The sequence below is a fragment of the Molothrus ater genome, chromosome Z (genome assembly GCF_012460135.2).
Source record: "Molothrus ater isolate BHLD 08-10-18 breed brown headed cowbird chromosome Z, BPBGC_Mater_1.1, whole genome shotgun sequence".
NCBI classification, from domain to species: domain Eukaryota; kingdom Metazoa; phylum Chordata; class Aves; order Passeriformes; family Icteridae; genus Molothrus; species Molothrus ater.
The window spans coordinates 67,758,251-67,778,920 of record NC_050511.2 but is presented as its reverse complement, the minus strand read 5'-3'; the positions used below and the strand labels follow the sequence as shown (position 1 = coordinate 67,778,920).

Below are 20,670 nucleotides of genomic sequence, written 5' to 3'. Positions count from 1 at the left end.
GAGGATCCAAGGGCTGGGAAATCTGACCTGGGGGGGAAGGAAGGCTGAGAGACCTGGGTGTGCTCAGCCCTGAGGAGAGGAGGATGAGGGGACACCTCAACCTGTGCTCCCCTGGTTAAAGGTGGCCCCAGAGCGTGACCGTGTTCACAGGGATGAGGGACGAGGATGAGGGAAGAGATGAGGATCTGACTCCATGTTTCAGAAGGCTTGATTTATTATTTTATGATATATATTATATTAAAACTATACTAAAAGAATAGAAGAAAGGATTTCATCAGAAGGCTGGCTAAGAACAGAATAGGAAAGAATGATAACAAAGGCTTGTGGCTTGGACTCTCTGTCTGAGCCAGCTGGGATGGATTCCCCAGAACTGGATATTTTTAAAATTCAGCTGGACAATGCTCTGGCCCACCTTGCCTGGACTATGATTTTGCCAAGGAAGTTTGACCCAGATGATCCTTGAGGTCCCTCCCAACCTGGGATTCTATGACTCTGTGAACTCCCAGTTTTGCACCCTCTTCACCAAGTGTGACTCAAAACCTTATTCTCACAATGGATATATTGCAATCAGCATCAAAGGCAATTTTTTGGGCAGAAATATTGTGAATTATGACTTACAACATTTTCTGCCCTGCAATCAATGCCATTTATCAAGCTATTCTGCTTGCATGCATTCAGACCATTCAATTTAGATTTTTGTGCATTATGCGCTCTTCAGGCTACCCAAAAACTAAACATTAGGACCTAATTTGTCAAATTATTTTTATTAATATGTATTGATTGCTTTTAACGGAGCTCCATAACCTCTGAGAGCATCTTGATTATGTGATAATTTCTGTTTAAAAAATGTGTTTTGCATTTAATTCCACATAAAATTAAAACACTGCTGTGCAACAGAAATGTGAAGCCCTGGGGTTTAGGCTTCAGAATAGAGCACTGAGAAATGCCCTCAACATGCTGAATAATTCTTCTGCAAGGAAGAATTTGTTTTCAATCCCTCCCCTCACCCTCTCTCTCACTCTTTTCCCAGAAGAAACTACCCTTTAACCATGGAACCTGATTATTCTTGCTGAATTCAAATAAACACAGGCCCACCTCTCCTCTGATGTTAATCTTCTGTTAGCAGCAGAGCCATAGAAATGGTTTTTGAGAGTGAGAAGATCAGCAAGAGGAGAGCAAATGACTTTGCAATTTTTTTCTTCAAATAATGAATCACTAACAAGAGAAAAGCACGACAGCTCACTGAAGAAGAATTCACAGTCGTGTGGTAAAGTCTTCCTCTTGACAATAAGAAACGTGGTGAATAAGTCACCTTACATAAATTTTGCTAATATAGGAATAAATATAGCCAGTTTGGGTGGCTCTACGCCCAAAGCAGTGACAACAGGTGGTGAAATCTGGAGTCCAAACTGTATTTCCCAATATCCTGGGCAATCTGCAAAGGACTGTGCTGCACTAAGGAGAGGAGTGCCAGCAGGCCAAGGGGTGTGATTATTCCCCTAAAATCAAACAGTCAGGCCTGGAGAAGAAAATACAAATAAAGACACCAGAGCCAGGGACTTCCCAGTGGTACCCAGTGACAGCACAATGAGAAAAAAATTAAATTTCATGAAATTACACTTAAATATATTTGGGCTTTTGGGGTTTTTCCATTTGTTTCCTTGCTTTTTTTTTTGGCCTGTGAAGGTGATCAAACACATGGCATGGGTTGCCATGAGAAGCTGTAAAGTCTCTATCTCTGGAAATATTCAAAACTCAGCTGGAAATGACCCTGAGAAACCTGCACCCTGGGTCATCCATGAGAGGTGGGGTTAGGCTACAGACCTCCACAAGTGCCTCATATCTTCAACTATTCTGATTTTGGGAGGGCCAGTGCTATAATTTGCATTATTTCAGGCTACCTTATTGACAGCTGAGGTGAATACTTTCATGTCAATTGCATACAGGGTGCACATGACAGTAACTAATTGGAATTCTTTGGTAAGGGTGGATTAATTTCACTATTTCTACCTTGAAAAATCCATTAGTACACATGTTTAACGTGTGGTGCAAGCAACCCTCCTTAAAAAAAGGACAAAACACACATTGTAAGGCTATAAAAGCATCTTTGCAATCATTCAGTCATTTCTAATCATGGCATTGAAAAGCATCTGCAAGACTGGCAGGAAGTGAGTGACAGGACTTTCATCTGCACTAATTTTTTTCCAGAAGCCCTTGTCCTGTCAGTGCAGGGGTCAGGAAAGCAAAAGTGGAGACTTGGGTTGTGCAAATACAGCCACAAAGCAAACAGATCAGAGCACTCTGGGCCTAATCCATTTTACTGAATTTTTATTTAACAGCATGAAAAGGGAAGAACTGCTTTGATTCCTGTGTTTCTGGCTGAGAGACAGCAGCTGTCAAAGAAATAGTTTACTTTGGGTACTGGGAAGGCTGAACTGATTATGGAAAACTGCAATGTGCCAAGCAAGGCACCCCACGATCACTTAATCACTTGGAGGAATAAAGATGCCATGGGAAACGGGCATCTCTGGCTCACCTTTCAACTCTTCTCCCTTCACTCAGCCTCCATGCTGCACTGAAACCCAGCTTCCCTTGATCATTAACCACAAGATCATTAACTTGCCTTTCCACCCTTCCAAAATGCACACAGGCAATTTTTTTTCGATAATGTTTTTCAATAATGAGATCCTCTCAGTGAGAGCTGACATAAAAGGTACAGACACTTTCCAAAAGGATGCTGGCAGCCCATTTGACATCTGGTTTGGTTTTTTTTTTTTTTTTTTCACTTAAATAAACTAAACATGTTCACCGGTTTATCCTCTCAGACAGTTATTGAATTTCAGACTTGGAAGATCAAAACCGAGGAGTTTTAAGGTGCTCAGATTTCAAATATGAACATGGTCAACCCATGGAACACAGTCTCCTTGCCTTGTGGCATAATAAAGTGAATAAACTCTTTTTCTTGCCATTAAGGTTGTGTTTCTCCCCCTGTTTTCCCTTATGCACACACTAAACCAAACAGGAGCAATTTTTATTTCAAAGAAAACTCCCCCCAGTGCCATTTTATTGATCCCCTCGTGTGCTGTCCATGGCTAATTAGTCACCCAGGTTGACAGGCAGCACATTAAGAGTTTTCCTGAACAGAATTCATTAATTACTCCTATTAATTGTCTGTAACAGTTGTTGTTTATTGCATTTTGATATTTAACATGATTCCTGAGAATGACTTGTGAGTTGTTTAAAAGATGTAAAATCTGCCAACTACTCTGTAACGCATTTCAATGCCAATATCAACTAATTGAAAAATATTTTGTTTCAATTTAGGTTAAAATTACTTTCCATATATGTAGGCGGGAGTCTGCTGAAGAGTTAACTTGGACCATAGTGTTCCTATTATCTTTGGAAAACATCCTGCTATTTGGAATGTTTGATATAATCACCTTTTATCTGTTTAGCCAAATCCTTTTTCACCTCGCTGGAGGATGTGCTGTACTGAAAACAACTAAAACACACATTTTTCCTACCTTTCTCTATCTTATCCTCTGCCAGTTTATCAGATATTTAAAATCTGTTACAGCACTGAAAAACCTCTGCACAAATAGGGTGATATTACAGATCTACCACCACATCTCAAATCTTTTAGCACAACTAAGTTTGGTATATAAATACACATAGGAAATAAAGTGAGATTGCCACTAACAAAAGAGTAGGGTCAGAATGGGAATAGCAATTTAAAATATGCAAATTACTCTCACAGGAATATTTTATAAATTTTGGTTTACGCACACTAAAAGCTACAGGGTCAGAAAAAAAAAGAAGTATGGCAGAAAAGTTATATTTTTCCATGGGTAAATTTATAAAAACACATAATTAGTTAAACTTATTAGCTTGAAATTGGTATTATTATGAATATCAGGTTATTTTAAATTTTATTTCTATTAAGATAATAAAGGAAGTTGCATTCTGGAGAATCCATGCAGCTCCCAAACTGTCTGGAGTATTTGTTGATCTATCTAGGGAAGACTTCTACCTATTTGTTTGATCTTCCTGGGTACTTGTATGCATCTATTTTTTTTCCCCCTCTGCATAGTTCATGACTTGCTGTCTGAATGTGACTGCCTTTTATTTACCCACATTAATGCATGATTAAGTAAAATCCCTGTTGTCTTTTACTGTGAAAATCCTCCTGTTTAAGGTATGTCCCTTGAAAAATTTATGACTTCCCAGCAGGTGCCCAGAGTTCAGCAGTGCATCCTGTCACTGCACAAAGTCTCTAATGAGGGGGATGCAGACAACACCAAGATGCTTTTGAATTTTTTTTTAAATTTTCTGTGCAGCCCTTTTGAGGGAGACAGAGTGGCACAGGCCCTTCTCTTTGTTTTTTTTTTTTTTTTTTTTTTAATTTTATTTTATTTGTTTTGTTTTGTGTTTTTTTTTTTGTTTGGTTTTTTTTTTGTTTTTGTTTTTGTTTTTTATTGTTGTTGGGGTTTTTTTGTGTGCTTGGTTATTTTTTCCTCACCCTCCTCTTTTCTTCCTACGTGGTACCCCCTGACATCCTAAACATTAATTTTTGACTTAGCGTTTTCAACTGCACAGAAAATTGTCAAGAAGGCTTTTTTGAGATACGAGGGATTAAGAGATTAGCTTTTGGGCTGAAACTCATTAAAAAGCCAAAGAGAAGCAACCTTTGCTGGCATTCCTTCTTAATTCATACATCTAATAAACACTCTTAGTAAAAGTGATCACTCAGGGTCATGCACTCCTGGGCTCCTCTAGACACATCTTACATTATTTTACTTTAGGCACTTCAGTATTTGAATTAATGGAGATGATTGACTAACAGCTTACACTAATCACCATTATTTTCATAGAAAAAAAAATCAAATTATTTTCTTGAAATGCCTTTTTTTTTTTTTCCCAGTGGCTTATATGACTGTGTACAGGGTCACAAAAAGCAGAATGATCTTTTACTAAAAAATAAAAGATTATTTTAAAACCTATTTTTAATAGTTTTTAACAAGGCTAGAACTGAATCCATGCATGTAGAAAACAAGATAAGCACGACCTAAATTAACATTCTGGATTTTAGTTACTGTAGGAATATTAAAGAGATTCTTTGTTTAACCAATGTTGACCAGCAGATAGTCCCCATGGATTGCAAACTAGAAATGCAACATCCTGCTTCTGTAACTGCTGTGATTGCCACACATTGTCAAGTTATTTACTTAAGCTTTAGTCTGTTTACCAAAACGAGTTTTTGTTGAAGTGCTTGAAGATTTTAGTTAAGTATATGTGTATTTTTTAAAGCCCTATTCATGCTCATCTGCTAATTACAGTGACAATTATCGCAATATGATTTTTTTTCTCAAGATTCAGTCATGTTTGGCATCCTCCCAGTCATGTGCAATGCAATATCTCCTGCCAGCCAACTACACAGTAAATCCAAAATTTTCCTGAAGTGAAGCCATGCCTATGTTGTTTTAGGGTAGTACGACATATATCCGTAGGATAAATTCAAGCACTGATAAAAATTATGGAAAAGGGACGGAAAATAAGATTTGAGGCAGTGTTTCCTGGCTTCTTGTGAGGGCAAAAAGCACCTCCTTCTGCAACTCAAAGTTTTAAGTGGCAACCAAATACAACAACATTTTAAAGTCAGAAAAAATTGCAGTTGGTGTCTGAAGTTGATCATTCTCCCACAGGAACTAGCTCCATTTCTTTGCAGAAAGTTTTTACCTGAAAATGAATCAATTTAAATCCAAATTCCCTTAAAATTGCATGGTGGACACTTGGAATTCACTCTAAAAAACAGCAGTAGCACTATTTGCAGGAAAGGAAATTAACAGAAAACCTCATAAAAAGAACAGCCCTTTATTTCTGGACTAAGTTCTGCTCCCTTTACCCCATGGCTGCGACACAATCCACAGAACAGTGAACCCCTGGTTCACTCTGTGCAATTTTTTTAAAGCATATTTATTAAATTAAATAATTATTGTTAAAAAATGAGAACCACACAGATTTAGGACAGTTGCAGTGTTGAGCCCAGCCGTGACAGTTCTATCATTTTTCTCTGTAAACATATTTTGGTGCCTCCTTTGGGATAATACAAGAGCTCAGTTAACTTTCAGTGAGCTGTCTACCTCCACATTTTCCTTCAGATTCTCATTTTCTCCTTAAGTTTTCTTAACACAGAGGCCTGACCTGCTGGATGTTTTGGATCTACCACTCAAATTTAGGTTTACTTTGAGTCAAGTGCGCATCACAAAATTTCAGTACATTTGACTTGTGCTCTATGGACTCATCTAATGATTAATTAGAGCCTCCAAATGGATAATTATTTTGAAATTCAAACAAGTGACCGCTATGTGTTATTCTGGTTTTGTGCTATGCTGTTCCTGTCTCTTCATTTGCATAAGAAATTAGTCTTTACTATGGACATTGGAATAAAACTATCAGAAATGAAGATTTGAAGGGCACTTGTTGAAGAAGGATATGTAGAATTGACACAGAATTATGTACAGTTATCTAGAATTGATCTTTGAAAAATGTCGGTGATGTTGAAATCATCATTATGGACATTTTTGTTGACCACTGGACTTTTCAGAGTACTTATGTACTGCAGATGCCATTTCAACCTCATTACATACCTTTCAACTGTTTATTATTATTAGAGATGCCTATGGCACAGATATAAGGTTAAAAACTCCAATAATGATCAACATAAGGACCCCACGGATGCCTTGGGATTTTAGCTTTTATAATTTCCATGTATTTGTGATCCTGCAGTTCTTTAGTGTGTAACTCCAAACTCCACATTCAGTGTCAGCTGCTGCTGCCCCATTTTGGGCAGACACAACAATTCCTCTCCAGGCCTGGCAACCAAGGACACCTCACTGCCCCAGGGCCAGAAATGCAAACAAAAGGGAGTTGGGTGGGCAAACTTGGGGTAAATGCCTTCATTACCTGAGGCTGTAATTGTTAGATTAACCCCCAAAGTGCAAATGGACCAAACTTATAAAAGTGTGAAAACTTGTGAGTCCATTTTTGGATGTAACCCCTGGATGGGCTTTGCCAGCCCAAAATGTTCCTGAAGGCCCTTCAATAAACAGAAATGCTTTTTATTTTCATTTTTTCTGGCCTCTGTATTAATGTAGCCCCAACAAGGCCTCACCACCACCACCACCACAAAAAACACCACGGACGGGATCACTGCTTGAGCAGCCACAGGCTCACAGGCCACTGGAGACACTTCATCAATTTAATTTAATTTTCACTTACCAACCTCCACAAGGCTGGAGCAGTTGGGATCTGTGAAACCCTGGGGACACTCGCAGGAGTAGAAGTTGTCATTGAGCCCTGACAGGCAGATGCCGCCGTTCTGGCAGGGGTTGGAGTTGCACACATCCGCTGTGGGCACAAGGGAAAACAAAGTTTTTGTAGAAAAGACACCAAAAATTACCCATGGGCTCTAAACACATCAGATTTTTGGTAACTAAGTACAGAAAGAAATTATGAACTCACATGTCCTTTGAATGACTTTTGGCTGATTCAGTTTTGTATTTATTTAACAGCACAGCTCCAGGTAATCATCTATCCCTAATCGTCCATCCCATAAAATGTGGTTGTCTTAAACTCAATCCATTTGCAAAAGACAATGGCAAATGGTAATTTATTTATTTTTTTCTAACCTGAAGACTCTCAGGATATCTACAGATTTCATTCTGTTACCAATGGGATAACTAGAAACAACCCTAAAGGACACCCCCGAGGCTTTGGCCAACTTTAATTTAGTATTTTTTCCCAGATAGTTTCTCTTACATCTACATATATTTTTATCTATCTCACTCCTCCTCTTTTAAGGCAGGTTTTTGCTCTCTACTGCTCAGCATAGCATTTAAAAATGACAGTATATTGTGCACTAAATGCATCTGAAAGAACGATCTACAGGTAAAAAAATATTAGAGAACAGGTACATGGTTTTCTGTGGGGTTTTTTAATTGAAAATTGCCAGGTTTTTTTCCATGTAATTGAAGAGTTTTATGGAAATTAATTTGGTTTATGTCAGCAATACAATGTCAGCAATTACAGCATGTTTTGGATTATTTTGTTGGCAAACTCAGCTCAGGATTTCAACACTTTTCTTGCACATGGATTTCAGATTAATCCTTGGCGTGAGAATTTACATGTAAACATTGTTTAAGAAATGTAGGTGATGCAACGAAAATGCCTTTATGAAATCTGTGGATCAGTTGCACAGAAAAACTGGAGTTCTGCAGAAGTTTGCTGGGTTATTTGTAGTTTTATTTAATTTTTTGTCAGCTTTAGGGTGCCTTCATGACATAGAGAGCTGTCATGCACTTGATATTGTTTTGTCTTAAAGACTGTCCAGCTGATGGAGAAGCAAAGCTATTTTTGAGAACAGTAAATGGTATATTCTAACTGAATTTAAATAAGCCAAGACTTCTCATTTTCTGCTTTTGTTGCATTATTGGGGTAGAAAAGGATGCTTGTTTATTACTTTATGGGGATTAGGCAATTGGTTTCGAAAGAACAGCTACTATTAAATGAATTCTCTCACAATTGTATTCCCATACCTCTAATTAAATTAATAAACTAAATAGCATCTGCAGCAGGAACGCTTAGTATGCAAATCCGCATGGATATTCTGATTAAAATGAGAGAGGATATTTTTGCCACATATTTCCTGATTTGGTGTGATTCTGATTTCAATAATGCCATTGGCATAAGAGGCAAAAAGACAAAAATGCATTTTGAATTTGCAAATTCTACATTGAATGACAAGCAGAATTCACACAAAATGTTGCATTATATTTCCAAAAACTGAAATCTCCTGAAATGCCCAAAGTGTGGACAGTCAGCTGCGTGGTTTTAATTTGCCTGAAAATTTGTGTTGGCTTTTTCAGCCTGAAATAAAGTGACCTGACCTGCAGTTTGGGATTAATAAAGCAGATGTTCTCCTCTGTTAACAGCCATTTATTTCCATGTTCAGGAAATAACTGCACTAATTGCTCCTTTGACCCACCACTTTGGCCTGTCAGTCATTGGTGTAATTTTTGTAATGTCATTGTACCACAGAAATCTCAGAAATAAAGTGAATAAAGAACACATCTAAAGAGAATGGGTTAAAGAAAACAACAAAAGAAAGCAAGCACAGGTAACTAAAAGTTCCCAAAAAAACCCAAAAACCCTCCAAAAAAACCAACCAAAAAACCCAAAAAATCCAAGACAAAAAAAACCCAAATCACCACAAACAAACAAAATGAAACAAACAAAAACCAACCAACCAAAAATACAAGAAAAAACAAAACAAAACCGAAATGAAACCAAAAACAAACAAACAAAAAAAAAGCCAAGCAGAAACCAGCTTATCCTGTCTCATTCACATAATGTTAATGAGGATTAAAGAGGAAAAGTCTTTCTGTAAACAACAGTGGTTAAATAATATCATAGTACAAAATCAAATATGATGGAGTCAGAGAAATGAGAAGCTGCACAATTCTACTTAAGAGGAGGTACCAGGCTGTGCAAACGTTGAAACTTAAATTGTCAAAAATCATGTAAAATGTTATCTCTGTTATTTATAGTTTATTGTCTGTGAAATGGTGCTGAACAAAATAAATATCACCTTTGAATCAACAAAATCTTCCTCAATTTCGATTTTGTGCCTCTTGAGAGGACGTTCATAGTGAAATATTGAAATATAATTTGTTATACATTCCATTGGGTTTGATGAGCAGAATTTGATTTTGAAGTCTCTGCTATTAGTAAGAAAAGCTGACATGGGTGCATTTTGTCTTAACACAACTGATAAAGGCATTTGCTCCCATTAAAATGCGACATCCTCTTTTAGCACTACACTGGTTTCATAATTTAACCTGGGAGATTTTGTGAATGGAAGAGTAAAATAAACCCAAGAAAGGAAATATATAGTTTACAATAAATATTGCAGGAGTCTGCTCTGTTGCTGATGGCTTTCCATGGTGATTGGCAAGATGCTGTTTGTGTAACAGACTGTGTAATTTGACAAATTTCTGCAAATTAAACAAACACTCCATGAGAAATTAAATTATTTGAAAAAAAATCTAAAGACTAATTACTATTGCACTTTTATTAAGATATTCTGAAAGGATTCCAGTAAGATTCAATGTCGAATAAAAACAGTCATTTATGTTTGTCTCTCCTCTGTCTGACTAACCTTGTGCTTTTCTTTACATGACCTCTCAAGTGTAAAAGTGTCTGAAGACAGTACATAAACCTTTGAGACTCATTTAGTATCAAAGGATCCTAAATTTGTGGGATTTTAAAAATTATTATTATTGTTTTTCTGCTCATATGTCGTTTCTTCATAACATTTTGAAGTCAAATTAGTTCTTGAGCAAATTGTCCATCCTCTGCTTGGGAACTATGGTTGGTTAAGAATTTAAAAAAAAAAACATGACAAAAAGAATAAAATCAAAGAGATCCATGCAAACTCAAAAATAGAATTTTAATTAAGAACCTTCCCTAATTCTCCAAACTCAGGAAAAATTATGCAGCAAAACTCAAATGAAATGCTGATATATTTGCTCTCTAATAATACCTAGGATATTTTCTTTAAGAAATATGATGTTTTTTAGTACATAATGAATAACTCAACCAATGAACATAAATCTTTTTCATTAAAAGCATCCAGAGAAAAACTATTCTGCAAGTCCATCATGCTCTTTTCCATGTGTTCACATAACTACTTTTAAGCCACATGCTTTTCAATAAAATCCTGAATATACAAGTATTGCCCCTTTCCACAAGCAGGTAGTGGTGGGGAGTTGGGTAGAAGTTGTACACCCACTCTTTGCTGAACTTTATACATTTATATAATTTATTTTTGATCCCATAAAACCCCATAGAAACAAAATATTGTGTGATTCCTGACTCAGGAGTTTAATTCCTTGCTTGACAGCAGAGGACAGCCTGAAAGAAGGAGCCCAACCCTTGTGTGTATAAATAATGCAGCACTCTGTGATGCTAACAGTTAGCCCATCAATCCTTGTCAGGAACAGAAATTCACAGTTTATGAAAACAACTCTTGTGATGTGAAGGCTGAAGGAGATGAGCAGAGGGAGAAGTTCCATCCCTCAACCACCTGCACCTTCATAAAGCACTCACTCTTAAAGCAGAGAGACCAGCCAGCTGCCCTTATTATACTCTAATTAATTTGCAGTGAAAAAAAAAATTAAAAAGATGAAAAAGAATTATTTAATCCTACTTAAAGCTATTCACTATTTAATGTTACAGTTTCTGGGGCAGAAATACCTGCCAAAAGCTAAGGTATCCAGAATTGGGCCTGAGAGAAGCATTCCAGTCCCCATGCACAACATCATTAGCCTGAAATGGAGACAATTTCCCTCAACTATAACACCTAGAATGATAACTATTAGGCTTTCTGGCAGAACTGCTGCTCTGAGAGACATCTGCCTGAGACAATGATATGATGATAAAGAAAGAAACCTGCCTTAAAAAAATCCCGTGGATTCACATTTCAAAACTGTAATGATAGAAGTGATTGAATAAGGACCATTCTGGTGTCTGGGCCACGTTTCCTTCTATAATTTAAAAATAGAGCACATTCTGTGAAACAGCAAGTGTGCATGGAAAAATTCAACCCTCTTTATTCTTTCATGTAGTGGGCATTAAATATAAATATGAACACATTGAGTATATATTATATAATGAGGCAGTGAAATTCACAGCAGCTGATACTGAGGTAAATGTGCTGATGCTGTAGCTGCAAAGAGAATGGCATATGAGGTTATGATGTTAGACACACAGATTTTTAGGGAGACACGATGCTCTTTCCTGGTATTCTATACAGTGTGTTCTTTAAAATTCAACTTTTGGTTCCACCATTGATGGGAAGAGGAGGGCCATCATTTCTGCCTAAAACAGCAGCCATAATTGCACTCAATTTCCTATGTGGCTACAAGAAATATGGCTTATTTTACAAGCTCTTTCAAAAGAAATAAAAATAATGGCCATTCGCTTTCACAAGAATAAAACTTGTTCCAAAAGAGAAATCTCCAGGCAGCACCAAAAAATGAACAGCCCAGGAAACAGCCAGTCAACAGAAATCTGGTATAGATATAGCAAAAATAAGCACCAGTTCTGAAGCTAAGAAGAGCACCTAAGCTCCAGAAGAAGACTGAGAAAGTACTTGGCACCTGTAGCATTCTCATTTTAAAATCAGTTTTCAGAAAAAGAGCTTTAATAGTTTCCTGATTTACAGAATCATCTCCACAGTGCCCAACTTCACATCTATTTCCTCACAGCTGAAGCAGAACCATAAATCATGCTGAAGACACACCTGTGCAGAGATGCAAAGTGTGAACAGAGAAACAGATGAGCTCTGCAGTTCTTTTTAAGAAATTTGTAAGCTGTTTCTTCAGATTTTATGGCAAGGCAGCTAATTTGTTTCTCCTAAGGTAAAAAAGACAGTTGGAATAATTAAATTGTCTCACTTATTATTTGAAAAATAAGGTTTCTAGATACCAATAGCTCATCTACCTCCTTCTGCTTCTTTCCTATCCTGATTTGCTTACTATGCAGGTAGAAAGTTCAGGTAAATTTTTGGCTAGAGCACTCCTAGCAGAGTGTCTAAATGGTTATAGAAAATGCATCAAGCAATAATGTCAACTGTAAATGTCCACTTGCTGGACAACAAAACTAGAGGAGAATGTAAATATCAGAATAAAATTCATTATTTCATCACAGGTCTCATGAAAATCACAGTGGCTACTTCTGAAAGCCTCCATGATCAAGAGATTCCATGCATGTAATCTGTAGCTTGTAGTCGTGGTGGAGAGCTGCAATGAGCTTGTGTAAAACCAGGTGTAAAAATTTTTTCTAATTTTAACTTTTTCTGGTCTCTTAATCTGAAGAGATGCAGCAGCTGATTTCTCGAAACCTGAGATGACATTACAAAAAGAAAATCAGATTATTCTAATCAGAGAATTACTGTTTGAATTCCACTCTGGGACTGGGCTGAAACATTAATCCTGGGTGATGATGAAGAGCTGATTTAAGATTTGGATTTAATCTAATGGTGCAATACTGTAAAAGTGTGTCCCTACTTCAAGAGTTAGAATAAAGCCCTAAACTAACGTCTGCAGAGATTAATTTCTATCATAACAAATCCCCTTCTGCCTTAAAAAAAGTATAATCTCTTGCCTTTCTAAAGGTCTACACTATGAGCTACTTTATTAATTTGAATGTGAAAGAGCAGCAGGTCACTTCACTTCAGCCTGCTGTGTTATAGACCTTTCAAGCATCTCATGTTTGACAATATGAAACACAAGTAGAAACAGAGAACAGCTTAAAAAGTAAACTCTTCTTTCTTCCATAGGTTACAGAGAGTTCATTTCTATGCCAACAGGCTCTGCAGGGAAAAAAAGAATGTGAACTATTCCTGTCATTTCACATCTTCATTAGTAAAAAATGGATCAAAAACGATTAAAGGGGGGACGTGGTTATATAACACGGCTCTGAATATTTTTACAACTTGTGGGAAATCTTTCATGCACAGGCTGCTGTGCAGATTTGAGGAAAGCTGCCATCAGTCGAGACAGTGTTTCATCAAAGGAAAAAAAAAAAGAGAGATATTCCCCTGCCTGCTCAGCTGACAGCACTGGTGACACCACCCCCAGCACCCAACCCCAGCCAGCGATGCTTCCTGTAGAACTAGGGAGAGGGAAGAAAATTGCCTTTAATGAAGATAACCCTGGTCCCCATCAACACAGCTGCCCACATCTCTTCTCTCTGCATGCTCAACAAAGCTGGCAAAAAATCACCCCAGCAGTCAGTCCCTGCACACTTTGCTTCGGTTGTGGTTGTTGCTCACCTCAGTTGTGTTCACACAGTGGATTTTTGTTTTCACGTTTTTTTTTGCCACTTGCTAAGACTCAGGTGAATAAACCTGGATTTCTGCACCTGTTCACATTTATGGGGTGAAAGAAGTTTATGAAAAGGGAATAAATAAGACCTTTACATTAGACTTTCTGCACAGGGCAGTTAGGCTGTCTTTCCATTTGTTTGTTTTGTTCTATTAAAATTTTCAGAAAATATTCCAAGAAATGCCTTATCATTTCCAGTCATCATTTCCATCATTTTCTTGTCCTTTACTTTTAAAGCTGATCAGGAGATTTTTAGCATTATGTTCACTTGAAATGTCTCAGTTAATAAAATATTCATATTTCTTGCCCATCCCATTTTCCACAGAGGAACAATGAATGCACATAGCTTAATCATTAGCACAGTCCTTCAAAATTAACAGTTCTAAGTGATTATGATCTTCTGTAGAAAGGTGACATCTCCTTTCCTTCTAGTCTTTACAGGTTTAAAAGTTTTCAGATGCACATATTTTTACTGGTCTTGACTGTTTTCACTCCACTTTCAACTTTCACTTCATCAGTGAAGGAGGACAACTTAAAACAAAGCCCAAACACTTACCATGGATTTATCACTTTGAAATGAGAATTTCCAAATGTAGTCCACATCTTAGATCTTGGTTTCGCCTTTCCATTTCTTTTTTTTTTTTTATTATCCACAGCATTTCAGGTTGGCAGTTTGGAAGAACTAGGGTGTATGTCTATATTTTTGCATACACACGTATATTTATTTTCACACTTTTATATTTATACATACTTCATATATATGGAAATGAAAGTGGTTTGTTCTCCCTTTGTTTTCCCTACATTAGATGTATTCATTCTTTGGTTGCTAGGCAATCTTTAATCTCAGCACTGGTGAATTTATCTTTTCCCATCCTAAGCAAATCCAAATTTGAAAGTTGAGCAATTAAAAAAAGTCATCATTAACAGTTTTTAAACTCTGATTATGCTTCATTATACCCTTCTATCTGCACCAAAATGAAATACTGTAGAATATAAGTTCTAAGCATATTCTCATTACACTTTGAAAAGTATTCATTGATTTCTAGTTACTTCTATTTTTGGCTATCCACTCCTTAACACCTTATTTGGCAACATGTTCTTACAAGAGATTCCAACAGTATTGAAATGATGTTGGTTTTCATCTTAACAATATATAATAATTGTGGATTTTGCTTCAGGTTTAATCACTTCCCTCCATGTGATCCCAAGGTGCTCCAATGACTGGGTGTTGGTTGAGAACCAGAACCTCCACCTGAATTTAGCTTTTTTGGGAATGGACCCAGCTCATCCCCACAAAAATCCATCTGCAGGCAGGAGTAAAAGGAGTGTAGGATGTGCAGGCAACCAGGGATCCCCTTGCAAAACCTACCTGCACTCCAGATGATCATTTTAACTCACGTGCCAGCCCTGAACATGCTTTCCTACATGGACAGCATCCACAATGCCCTCTTTGATTACACCAAATCCTATGCATAAAGAGAATAAAGCAAAATATTCTGTACCTTTTCATCATTACAGTTAACAAGTCTTACTTCATTAATCTCACACATTTTCTGGTCATGTGGATTTTTAGGAGGTCCTGCCACTGTCAAAAAAGACATGTCACTTAAAGAGATACCAAAAAAGTGCCATTTTTCATAATTTTCTTTCTGATTTTACAGGAAGGTGACGTTACTGACCACATTCAGAATATCAATTAGGCACTGCAGAGATGAGCCTCTTGTGTCAGGGATATGAATTAGTAAGGGCATTACAGCTATCAGCTGCAATAAAGAACTGATTCTGTTTGTTTTGGACAATGCAGCTGGCAGAACCATGTGAGCTCTGTGGATGAGTGATGAAAATCCTCTGGGTCATTTTTGCTAAGAGCCTCTGGAAAGGACAGATGCAATTTTTACCTCGTTTGTTCCAACTTGTTCACAAACAGACTGAAATCTGAAACTTTTACTCTTAGAAAGACCCGTGTATATATTCTATGAAATACTTGCAAATGAGGTTTCTTCCTAGACTTTTCCCAAACATGATATAAAACTTAAATTAAATAATGAATAATGATTAAATAATGAATCTACCAGGTTCATTGCAACTAAAGCCACCAGGCAAGAACCCCAGGATGGGCCAGCTTGGAAGGGCCCAGAGTGGCTCAGCTGGTGGCACCTCCCTGCTCCAGCAGGGCCAGCCCAGAGCCCAGGGCATTGTGCCCAGGGAATTCTGGAATGTTCCCAGGGAGGAGCCCCAGAGCCCCTCTGGGCTCTGCTCAGGGCTGGCTCTGCCTCCTGTGAGGGGAATTGCTGGGATCAGCCCTGCCCGGGGCTCTGGGGCCATGGCTGGGCCTGGGGCACACAGGGATGGACAGGGACAGACAGACAGGGACACACAGACAGGGACACACAGACAGGAAATGACTGGGACAGACAGGGACAGACAGACAGGAACAGACAGGGACAGACAGACAGGGACAGACAGACTGGGACAGACAGGGACAGACAGACAGGAACAGACAGGGACAGACAGACAGGGACAGACAGACTGGGACAGACAGGGACAGACAGACAGGAACAGACAGGGACTCACAGACAGGGACTCACAGACAGGAAACGACTGGGACAGACAGGAACAGACAGGGACAGACAGACTGGGACAGACAGGGACAGACAGGGACAGACAGGGACAGACTGGGCTGGGATCAGCCCTGCCCGGGGCTCTGGGGTCAGAGCAGGCCTGGGGCCAGAGCCTGGGCCTGCTCTGACCTCTGCACACAGGGATGGAGAGGGGGACACGGGGACAGACAGGGACAGACAGGGGGACATGGGGACAGACAGGGACAGACAGGGACAGACAGACAGGGACACCAGGGACACACAGGGAAGACTGGAATGGACAGGTATACACAGGGACAGAGAGACACACAGGGACAGACATGGACAGACAGACAGGGACACCAGGGACACACAGGGACACACAAGGGGACACAGGGACAGACTGGACACCCAGGGACATACAGGGGACAGACAGAGACACCCAGGAACAGGCAGGGACAGACAGGGACAGACATGGGGACCCAGGCACACACAGAGACACATAGGGACAGACAGACAAGGACCCTCCAGGTACAGACAGGCACACGTAGGGACAGACAGGGACACAGGGGGACACATGGGTTTGCCCAGGGACACCAGGCACAGCCAGGGAAACCCAAGGACACCTAGGGACATTCAGGGACACTCAGGGACACGCAAGGACAGCCAGGCACAGCCAGGGCTGAGGCCCCTCTCAGCTGGGGCTCCTCTCCGGGCTGAGCAGCCCCAGCTCCCTCAGCCTTCCCTGAATCCCCTCTGTCCCCTTCCCTCCTCTGGGGCTGCTCCAGGAGCTCCCTGTCCTCCTGTCCTGAGGAGCAGACGGACACTGCACTGCAAGAGCTGTGAGCCTCCGAGGGCACAGAATCCATGCAGCAGCAGCATGTGACATGAGGACACCTAAGCACAGATTTAGCCGAGGTGTAAACTGGACTTTGATAAATTCATTTGTTGCTCTCACATTGTAGGTGCTGCCTCGTGCTGTTACAGCCACATGGTGGTTTACAAGAATATTAAGTAAGGAAGCAGTTTATATGTGCCAAAACCTCATTTCAGTATGGCCACACTGCACAAACAAACCGTATTCTTGGCAGTGGTTTTTAATTTACTTTTATTACCTGCTCTACATTTAAACCAAGCTTAAAAAAGCTGCTTGGGAATCCTCACTGCTTCTGTGGAGCAACATTTGAAAATGAAGAGCTGAGAACAGTCATTGAGAAAGGATGAAAAAGGAAGAAGCCAGACAGAAAAGAGTAAATTACAGATGTTCACAACTGGAGTGAACAAGAATGCAATGCTTTTACTATATTGTAACAGAGAGCTTAAACGTTATTTTAATAATGGTACATATAGATCCTGGACTACTGAGCCAGCCAACTACTCTCTTTCAGCTTCTGAACACAGACAAATATTCCTAAAGCAATCCGTTTGTTCTCTGGCATCACCAGATGACCAAAATATGGAGGAATGAAGTGCATGATAACTGCTTCTACTCACAAGACCAAGTCATTAACCAGCCCTTCAACATCCCAGACACATTCCTAGAGGCCACAGCAGACCTGGAAACATACTTGGCCTCCCACACTGACTCAGCAGTGGTGAAAAATCACAAGGAGGGTTATCTAACTGGTCTCTATTTTTTTTTGTTTGTTTGTTTTTGTGGTTTTATTTTTTTCCTGCAGCATTGCTTTATTAACTGCTTCCAGGTAATGTGGTGTGGTTGTAAAGCAGTGCAATGCAATGTAAACCTTGTTAAGTAGAACAGGATGCCCATATAATTTCATGTTTGACATGCAATTGCTCTTCTTTGACACTTAACACAGTCCTGTATCTGCATACAGAGAATGTATTTTTAAAATACAGGACTAAGCATAAAGAAAATCCCAAAGGGAGGGAAAAACACTAAGCAGGAGGTGAGGATAATGGCAATCATGAATACATATTCACAAATAAATTTAAGCTACTAAAATAAAAATAACACAATTAATTCATTTCTTCATGCAGTGTACAGGAAAAAGGGATGGAAGGTGATTACAGTTTGATGTGTCCAAATAAAGTTATAAATGTACATCAGTGCTTACTGATCCTTTTCAACTTTCCACATCTGTGACCATGGGATATCACAGCAGAGGACTGTAGGTTTTGTTTTCAGATTAAGAACAAGGCCTTTGCTTGGATTTGTATGGGATTAGCACCAGACCAGTGGAATATGTGTGTTCTCTTTATATACTTCTGTGATTAGCACCAGTCTCCTACTTCTTCCTGTTCTTCATCTTATTTTTAAATGTGTTAATAAAATTAACTTCATTCAGTTTTCTTTCTCCCTTCACCCAAAACACACACCAGTTCAGCCCCCACCCTATGCTTATGTGTGTTATTTTTTATCGTTTGCCATTGCTGTACAGCAATTTATGCCAGCAACAAACAACACAGTAGTTACAGCACAACCAGGTGATTAGAGAAGCCTCATTATTCACCAACAGAACATATAAAAGAGTTGTTGTGGGTGCACAAATATGTTGCTGAAGCCTGATCTTGACAAAGACACCACAATTAAAATGACTGATAAATAGGTTATAAAATTCCAGTCTGAATTTCAACGTATTTCTTCTCAAACGATGGCATTAAATACTACCCAGGGGCTCATTAGGGAATTTGTTTTCCCCCTCTATTTGTGACTCTCATTAAAGGAATCACCTGTTTGTTTTTTTTTTTTTTGTGTGTGTTGTAGTTATGTTTTTGCCAGTGGAACTTTTTCTTTATTGGAGTACAGCAGTACAGGGTTTTATATATATATATATATATAATATATATATATATATATATACTGCTGTACTCCAATAAATAAATAAATAAATAAATATATAAATAGGTGCTGATCCCTCCCTTTCCCAAAATCAAATTATTGTCTGTGTATTCCTCTGTATTGCTGGGACCTACAAACATTTTAATTGCTGCCATTTCCATGCTTTGATATCTTGACCTCAAACTAACTCTCTGAATATTCATTTTCCAGTGAGCTGTCCCAGACCACGAGGCAGCTACACCCACAATTAGTCACCACTGTGGGGCTAGGACATCACCCTTGCCCTAAATTCAGCTTTTTTGCCCCAAAAGATGTTCTGTTTGGCACCAGGGCACAGCCACTGCTGCGCCAGGTTGAGCTGCCTGAAATTCAAGGAGTGCACAAGACTGAACATCCTGGATGATAAAAGCACTGTTTGCACAACACTTGGCACCCCTGCAGGATTAAGGACCAATAAATCTCCCGGAGCAAAGTTGGAAGCAAAAATGCTCTTCCAGGGAGCTGGATCAGAGCGCTGGTGCTGGGCCATGAGCTGTTACACAACAGCTTCTAACGAGATCAGCAGAATCCATTTAAATCCAAAGGGTACCTGCCCCACGCTGCTGCCAGCCCAAATTAAATCCATTAACTCCATGGTGTTGCTCCAGCTCGATATTGTCAACAGCAGCAGTGTTTGAGTTGTTTTTATCCATTAATTGAACCACAATTTTTTAAGACAATTTCTCAGGCTTTAATGTCCTCATAGTATTCCTTCTACCCTTTCCTCCAATTTCCTGTCTCGTTTTCAATCCAGCAACGTTTAAACCACATTTTCTATTTCTCATATGTTTCTGATTAGTTCTTCACTTTTCAGCCAGACTTTTTGTTTTATTTTTTATTTTTTTATTTATTATTTCAGCCTCGGTTGGTAGTGTCTATCTTTCCATTCGTGTGCAGCCTTTTTACGATTTTACCCTCATTACTTACCTGCTACAGCTTTCTTGCTATGCAGTTTAAAGCTATTATTTTTAAGAAGCATCCAGAAACACTCGAGCCTTTTAGTGTATTCTAGTGGCATATCAATTATGTCTCAGTGGTGTTTCAGAATGCCAGGTTACTAACCCAGAAATTGCTGTAAATGGCTCCTTCTAGTCCTGCTTGAAACCAAATATGCAAGAGGTATGCAAGACAATTTGGAGAAATCAATAAAAAAACATTTATCCCCTGCTATTGTTGTACAAAAATAAAGCCCAAAAGGAAGCAGACATTTATTACGCTGGACAAAGGTATTTGCTGAATTCTCCTCCTATGTTATTCAGAAATGAAATTATTTCAGTTATGAAAGCTGCATTTGAAGTACCGG

General features: G+C 38.9%; 1 protein-coding gene across 1 annotated transcript in view; it reads right to left on the bottom strand.

Moving 5' to 3' along the window:
- The window catches only part of EDIL3 (EGF like repeats and discoidin domains 3), a 242,858-nt gene that overhangs the window by 166,506 nt on the left and 55,682 nt on the right, over positions 1 to 20,670 (bottom strand). Inside the window, exon 2 of the mRNA XM_036402712.2 lies at positions 7,279 to 7,407. Coding sequence (XP_036258605.1) covers positions 7,279 to 7,407 — 129 coding nt within the window. The remainder of the gene's footprint in view (positions 1 to 7,278; positions 7,408 to 20,670) is intronic.